The sequence below is a fragment of the Anomaloglossus baeobatrachus genome, chromosome 6 (genome assembly GCF_048569485.1).
Source record: "Anomaloglossus baeobatrachus isolate aAnoBae1 chromosome 6, aAnoBae1.hap1, whole genome shotgun sequence".
NCBI classification, from domain to species: domain Eukaryota; kingdom Metazoa; phylum Chordata; class Amphibia; order Anura; family Aromobatidae; genus Anomaloglossus; species Anomaloglossus baeobatrachus.
Genome location: NC_134358.1, coordinates 12,285,150 through 12,292,952, shown reverse-complemented (window position 1 = coordinate 12,292,952; position 7,803 = coordinate 12,285,150). Strand labels below are relative to the sequence as shown.

At 70.4% G+C, this 7,803-nt stretch overlaps 1 protein-coding gene across 1 annotated transcript in view; it reads left to right on the top strand.

Annotated features, from left to right (window-relative positions):
* Positions 1-427: 427 nt before the first annotated feature.
* SCRIB (scribble planar cell polarity protein) overlaps positions 428-7,803 on the top strand; it is a 131,652-nt gene continuing 124,276 nt past the window's right edge. Inside the window, exon 1 of the mRNA XM_075315980.1 lies at positions 428-731. Within this exon, the coding sequence (XP_075172095.1) occupies positions 573-731 (159 nt within the window). The 5' untranslated portion in view covers positions 428-572. The remainder of the gene's footprint in view (positions 732-7,803) is intronic.

The window sequence follows — 7,803 nt, the reverse complement described above, 5'->3', positions numbered from 1 at the left end:
GTCATGCTTTACAGACTTTCCTCCATGTAGATCACTGATGTATTAAGGCGGAATTCTCCTTTAAAAGCTCTGAGGGGCGGGGCATGATGCGGGCAGTGGCTGGATGTAGGTGTGATGCATGCCGGGACATGTAGTCTGCGGAGGAAATAGACAGCACAACAAACATCATATACCTCCGCTCCCGGCATGCACTGCGGCGAGGTTCACTGGAAAGAGTAGTACTAGACAGAGAATTTCCCCTCCCTGCTATGACTTCCGATTGTGCAGGGAAATGTCAGCAGTGGCATGCCGGGACTTGTAGGCTTACAGAAGGCTTTTTACTTTTGAGAACAAAGATCCTCACTACAACTCCCGGCGTCCCTCAAGTTGTCTGTAAACGGACTCCGTAGAGTGCGGTGCGCATGCGTGCACAGGCATGATGGGAAATGTAGTGTTGTGGAGGTTTCAGGCCGTGTCTGACTACAGCTCCCGGCAGGCTCGGCGGCGGCCGCGTCCCTCGGCAGTGTGCGGTGACCCGCGGGCTGGGAGCTGTTGTGTGAGCGCCGGGCGGTGACCCGGGGGCGGCGGGGACCATGCTGAAGTGCATCCCGCTGTGGCGCTGTAACCGGCATGTGGAGTCTGTGGACAAGCGGCACTGCTCCCTGCACGCCGTGCCCGACGACGTCTACCGGTACAGCCGCAGCCTGGAGGAGCTGCTCCTGGACTCCAACCAGCTGCGGGAGCTGCCGAAGGTGAGGCCGGGAGGACAGGGAGGCTGAAGACAGGAGGATAGAGGGATGGGAGGCCGGGGAGGGGGGGACAGAGAGACAGGAGGACAGAGGGAGAGGAGGCCGGGGAGGGGGGGACAGAGGGAGAGGAGGCCGGGGAGGGGGGGACAGAGGGAGAGGAGGCCGGGGAGGGGGGCGACAGAGACAGGAGGACAGAGGGAGAGGAGGCCGGGGAGGGGGGGACAGAGACAGGAGGACAGAGGGAGAGGAGGCCGGGGAGGGGGGGTCAGAGAGGCTGGAGACAGGAGGACAGAGGGAGAGGAGGCCGGGGAGGGGGGGACAGAGAGGCCGGGGAGGGGGGGACAGAGAGGCCGGAGACAGGAGGACAGAGGGAGAGGAGGCCGGGGAGGGGGGGACAGAGAGGCCGGAGACAGGAGGACAGAGGGAGAGGAGGCCGGGGAGGGGGGGGACAGAGAAGCCGGAGACAGGAGGACAGAGGGAGAGGAGGCCGGGGAGGGGGGGGACAGAGAAGCCGGAGACAGGAGGACAGAGGGAGAGGAGGCCGGGGAGGGGGGGGACAGAGAAGCCGGAGACAGGAGGACAGAGGGAGAGGAGGCCGGGGAGGGGGGGACAGAGAAGCCGGAGACAGGAGGACAGAGGGAGAGGAGGCCGGGGAAGGGGGGGACAGAGAAGCCGGAGACAGGAGGACAGAGGGAGAGGAGGCCGGGGAGGGGGGGACAGAGAAGCCGGAGACAGGAGGACAGAGGGAGAGGAGGCCGGGGAGGGGGGGACAGAGAGGCCGGAGACAGGAGGCCGGGGAGGGGGGGACAGAGAGGCCGGAGACAGGAGGCCGGGGAGGGGGGGACAGAGACAGGAGGACAGAGGGAGAGGAGGCCGGGGAGGGGGGGACAGAGAGGCCGGAGACAGGAGGACAGAGGGAGAGGAGGCCGGGGAGGGGGGGGACAGAGAAGCCGGAGACAGGAGGACAGAGGGAGAGGAGGCCGGGGAGGGGAGGACAGAGGGAGAGGAGGCCGGGGAGGGGGGGGGACAGAGAAGCCGGAGACAGGAGGACAGAGGGAGAGGAGGCCGGGGAGGGGAGGACAGAGGGAGAGGAGGCCGGGGAGGGGGGGACAGAGAGGCCGGAGACAGGAGGACAGAGGGAGAGGAGGCCGGGGAGGGGGGGACAGAGAGGCCGGAGACAGGAGGACAGAGGGAGAGGAGGCCGGGGAGGGGGGGACAGAGAGGCCGGAGACAGGAGGACAGAGGGAGAGGAGGCCGGGGAGGGGGGGGACAGAGAGGCCGGAGACAGGAGGACAGAGGGAGAGGAGGCCGGGGAGGGGGGGACAGAGAGGCCGGAGACAGGAGGACAGAGGGAGAGGAGGCCGAGACAGGAGGACAGAGGGAGAGGAGGCCGGGGAGGGGGGGACAGAGAGGCCGGGAGACAGGAGGAGGCCGGGGAGGGGGGGGACAGAGAAGCCGGAGACAGGAGGACAGAGGGAGAGGAGGCCGGGGAGGGGGGGGGACAGAGAGGCCGGAGACAGGAGGACAGAGGGAGAGGAGGCCGGGGAGGGGGGGACAGAGAGGCCGGAGACAGGAGGACAGAGGGAGAGGAGGCCGGGGAGGGGGGGACAGAGAGGCCGGAGACAGGAGGACAGAGGGAGAGGAGGCCGGGGGAGGGGGGGGACAGAGAGGCCGGAGACAGGAGGACAGAGGGAGAGGAGGCCGGGGAGGGGGGGACAGAGAGGCCGGAGACAGGAGGACAGAGGGAGAGGAGGCCGGGGAGGGGGGGACAGAGAGGCCGGAGACAGGAGGACAGAGGGAGAGGAGGCCGGGGAGGGGGGGACAGAGGGAGAGGAGGCCAGGGAGGGGGGGACAGAGGCCGGAGACAGGACAGAGGGAGGGGAGGCCGGGGAGGGGGGGACAGAGAGGCCGGAGACAGGAGGACAGAGGGAGGGGAGGCCGGGGAGGGGGGGACAGAGAGGCCGGAGACAGGAGGACAGAGGGAGGGGAGGCCGGGGAGGGGGGGACAGAGAGGCCGGAGACAGGAGGACAGAGGGAGGGGAGGCCGGGGAGGGGGGGGACAGAGAGGCCGGAGACAGGAGGACAGAGGGAGGGGAGGCCGGGGAGGGGGGGACAGAGAGGCCGGAGACAGGAGGACAGAGGGAGGGGAGGCCGGGGAGGGGGGGACAGAGAGGCCGGAGACAGGAGGACAGAGGGCGGGGAGGAGGGGACAGAGAGGCCGGAGACAGGAGGACAGAGGGAGAGGAGGCCGGGGAGGGGGGGACAGAGAGGCCGGAGACAGGAGGACAGAGGGAGAGGAGGCCGGGGAGGGGGGGACAGAGAGGCCGGAGACAGGAGGACAGAGGGAGAGGAGGCCGGGGAGGGGGGGGACAGAGAGGCCGGAGACAGGAGGACAGAGGGAGAGGAGGCCGGGGAGGGGGGGACAGAGAGGCCGGAGACAGGAGGACAGAGGGAGAGGAGGCCGGGGAGGGGGGGACAGAGAGGCCGGAGACAGGAGGACAGAGGGAGAGGAGGCCGGGGAGGGGGGGACAGAGAGGCCGGAGACAGGAGGACAGAGGGAGAGGAGGCCGGGGAGGGGGGGACAGAGAGGCCGGAGACAGGAGGACAGAGGGAGAGGAGGCCGGGGAGGGGGGGACAGAGAGGCCGGAGACAGGAGGACAGAGGGAGAGGAGGCCGGGGAGGGGGGGACAGAGAGGCCGGAGACAGGAGGACAGAGGGAGAGGAGGCCGGGGAGGGGGGGACAGAGAGGCCGGAGACAGGAGGACAGAGGGAGAGGAGGCCGGGGAGGGGGGGACAGAGAGGCCGGAGACAGGAGGACAGAGGGAGAGGAGGCCGGGGAGGGGGGGACAGAGAGGCCGGAGACAGGAGGACAGAGGGAGAGGAGGCCGGGGAGGGGGGGACAGAGAGGCCGGAGACAGGAGGACAGAGGGAGAGGAGGCCGGGGAGGGGGGGACAGAGAGGCCGGAGACAGGAGGACAGAGGGAGAGGAGGCCGGGGAGGGGGGGACAGAGAGGCCGGAGACAGGAGGACAGAGGGAGAGGAGGCCGGGGAGGGGGGGACAGAGAGGCCGGAGACAGGAGGACAGAGGGAGAGGAGGCCGGGGAGGGGGGGACAGAGAGGCCGGAGACAGGAGGACAGAGGGAGAGGAGGCCGGGGAGGGGGGGGACAGAGAGGCCGGAGACAGGAGGACAGAGGGAGAGGAGGCCGGGGAGGGGGGGACAGAGAGGCCGGAGACAGGAGGACAGAGGGAGAGGAGGCCGGGGAGGGGGGGACAGAGAGGCCGGAGACAGGAGGACAGAGGGAGAGGAGGCCGGGGAGGGGGGGACAGAGAGGCCGGAGACAGGAGGACAGAGGGAGAGGAGGCCGGGGAGGGGGGGACAGAGAGGCCGGAGACAGGAGGACAGAGGGAGAGGAGGCCGGGGAGGGGGGGACAGAGAGGCCGGAGACAGGAGGACAGAGGGAGAGGAGGCCGGGGAGGGGGGGACAGAGAGGCCGGAGACAGGAGGACAGAGGGAGAGGAGGCCGGGGAGGGGGGGACAGAGAGGCCGGAGACAGGAGGACAGAGGGAGAGGAGGCCGGGGAGGGGGGGACAGAGAGGCCGGAGACAGGAGGACAGAGGGAGAGGAGGCCGGGGAGGGGGGGACAGAGAGGCCGGAGACAGGAGGACAGAGGGAGAGGAGGCCGGGGAGGGGGGGACAGAGAGGCCGGAGACAGGAGGACAGAGGGAGAGGAGGCCGGGGAGGGGGGGACAGAGAGGCCGGAGACAGGAGGACAGAGGGAGAGGATGCCGGGGAGGGGGGGACAGAGAGGCCGGAGACAGGAGGACAGAGGGAGAGGAGGCCGGGGAGGGGGGGACAGAGAGGCCGGAGACAGGAGGACAGAGGGAGAGGAGGCCGGGGAGGGGGGGACAGAGAGGCCGGAGACAGGAGGACAGAGGGAGAGGAGGCCGGGGAGGGGGGGACAGAGAGGCCGGAGACAGGAGGACAGAGGGAGAGGAGGCCGGGGAGGGGGGGACAGAGAGGCCGGAGACAGGAGGACAGAGGGAGAGGAGGCCGGGGAGGGGGGGACAGAGAGGCCGGAGACAGGAGGACAGAGGGAGAGGAGGCCGGGGAGGGGGGGACAGAGAGGCCGGAGACAGGAGGACAGAGGGAGAGGAGGCCGGGGAGGGGGGGGACAGAGAGGCCGGAGACAGGAGGACAGAGGGAGAGGAGGCCGGGGAGGGGGGGACAGAGAGGCCGGAGACAGGAGGACAGAGGGAGAGGAGGCCGGGGAGGGGGGGACAGAGAGGCCGGAGACAGGAGGACAGAGGGAGAGGAGGCCGGGGAGGGGGGGACAGAGAGGCCGGAGACAGGAGGACAGAGGGAGAGGAGGCCGGGGAGGGGGGGACAGAGAGGCCGGAGACAGGAGGACAGAGGGAGAGGAGGCCGGGGAGGGGGGGACAGAGAGGCCGGAGACAGGAGGACAGAGGGAGAGGAGGCCGGGGAGGGGGGGACAGAGAGGCCGGAGACAGGAGGACAGAGGGAGAGGAGGCCGGGGAGGGGGGGACAGAGAGGCCGGAGACAGGAGGACAGAGGGAGAGGAGGCCGGAGACAGGAGGACAGAGGGAGAGGAGGCCGGGGAGGGGGGGACAGAGAGGCCGGAGACAGGAGGAGGCCGGGGAGGGGGGGGACAGAGAAGCCGGAGACAGGAGGACAGAGGGAGAGGAGGCCGGGGAGGGGGGGGGACAGAGAGGCCGGAGACAGGAGGACAGAGGGAGAGGAGGCCGGGGAGGGGGGGACAGAGAGGCCGGAGACAGGAGGACAGAGGGAGAGGAGGCCGGGGAGGGGGGGACAGAGAGGCCGGAGACAGGAGGACAGAGGGAGAGGAGGCCGGGGAGGGGGGGACAGAGAGGCCGGAGACAGGAGGACAGAGGGAGAGGAGGCCGGGGAGGGGGGGACAGAGAGGCCGGAGACAGGAGGACAGAGGGAGAGGAGGCCGGGGAGGGGGGGACAGAGAGGCCGGAGACAGGAGGACAGAGGGAGAGGAGGCCGGGGAGGGGGGGACAGAGGGAGAGGAGGCCAGGGAGGGGGGGACAGAGGCCGGAGACAGGACAGAGGGAGGGGAGGCCGGGGAGGGGGGGACAGAGAGGCCGGAGACAGGAGGACAGAGGGAGGGGAGGCCGGGGAGGGGGGGACAGAGAGGCCGGAGACAGGAGGACAGAGGGAGGGGAGGCCGGGGAGGGGGGGACAGAGAGGCCGGAGACAGGAGGACAGAGGGAGGGGAGGCCGGGGAGGGGGGGGACAGAGAGGCCGGAGACAGGAGGACAGAGGGAGGGGAGGCCGGGGAGGGGGGGACAGAGAGGCCGGAGACAGGAGGACAGAGGGAGGGGAGGCCGGGGAGGGGGGGACAGAGAGGCCGGAGACAGGAGGACAGAGGGCGGGGAGGAGGGGACAGAGAGGCCGGAGACAGGAGGACAGAGGGAGGGGAGGAGGGGACAGAGAGGCCGGAGACAGGAGGACAGAGGGAGGGGAGGGGGGGACAGAGAGGCCGGAGACAGGAGGACAGGGGGAGGGGAGGCCGGGGAGGGGGGGACAGAGAGGCCGGAGGACAGAGGGAGGGGAGGCCGGGGAGGGGGGGACAGAGAGACAGGAGGACAGAGGGAGGGGAGGCCGGGGAGGGGGGGACAGAGAGGCCGGAGACAGGAGGACAGAGGGAGGGGAGGCCGGGGAGGGGGGGGGGCAGAGAGGCCGTAGACAGGAGGACAGAGGGAGGGGAGGCCGGGGAGGGGGGGACAGAGAGGCCGGAGACAGGAGGACAGAGGGAGGGGAGGCCGGGGAGGGGGGGACAGAGAGGCCGGAGGACAGAGGGAGGGGAGGCCGGGGAGGGGGGGACAGAGAGGCCGGAGGACAGAGGGAGGGGAGGCCGGGGAGGGGGGGACAGAGAGGCCGGAGACAGGAGGACAGAGGGAGGGGAGGCCGGGGAGGGGGGGGGGACAGAGAGGCCGTAGACAGGAGGACAGAGGGAGGGGAGGCCGGGGAGGGGGGGACAGAGAGGCCGGAGACAGGAGGACAGAGGGAGGGGAGGCCGGGGAGGGGGGGACAGAGAGGCCGGAGACAGGAGGACAGAGGGAGGGGAGGCCGGGGAGGAGGGGACAGAGAGGCCGGAGACAGGAGGACAGAGGGAGGGGAGGGGGGGACAGAGAGGCCGGAGACAGGAGGACAGAGGGAGGGGAGGGGGGGACAGAGAGGCCGGAGACAGGAGGACAGGGGGAGGGGGGGACAGAGAGGCCGGAGACAGGAGGACAGGGGGAGGGGGGGACAGAGAGGCCGGAGACAGGAGGACAGGGGGAGGGGGGGACAGAGAGGCCGGAGACAGGAGGACAGGGGGAGGGGGGGACAGAGAGGCCGGAGACAGGAGGACAGGGGGAGGGGGGGACAGAGAGGCCGGAGACAGGAGGACAGGGGGAGGGGGGGACAGAGAGGCCGGAGACAGGAGGACAGGGGGAGGGGGGGACAGAGAGGCCGGAGACAGGAGGACAGGGGGAGGGGGGGACAGAGAGGCCGGAGACAGGAGGACAGGGGGAGGGGAGGCCGGGGAGGGGGGGGACAGAGAGACAGGACGACAGAGGGAGAGGAGGCCGGGGAGGGGGGGACAGCGAGGCTGGAGGGAGGCCGGAGACAGGACGACAGTGGGAGAGGAGGCCGGGGAAGGGGGTGACAGAGAGGCTGGAGGGAGGCCAGAGACAGGAGGACAGAGGGAGAGGAGGCCGGGGAAGGGGGGGGACAGCGAGGCTGGAGGGAGGCCGGAGACAGGAAGACAGAGGGAGTGGAGGGGGGGGAATGGCGAGAGGTGAAGGAGAAGAGGCTGCAGTGAAGCCGGGGAGGGGAAGACAGAGAGAGAGGAGGCTGGGATGATGGAGAGAGGCGAAGGAGAGGAGCTCGGGGGCGGAGAGAACTTGAGGTGAGGAGGACAGAGTAACAGGAGGCCGGGAAGGGGAAGCTGGAGACAGTCAGACAGAGGGAGGGGGGGGCGGAGAGAGAGGCTGCAGTGAGGTTGGGGAGGGGAGGACAGAGAGAGAGAGGCGAAGGAGAGGACG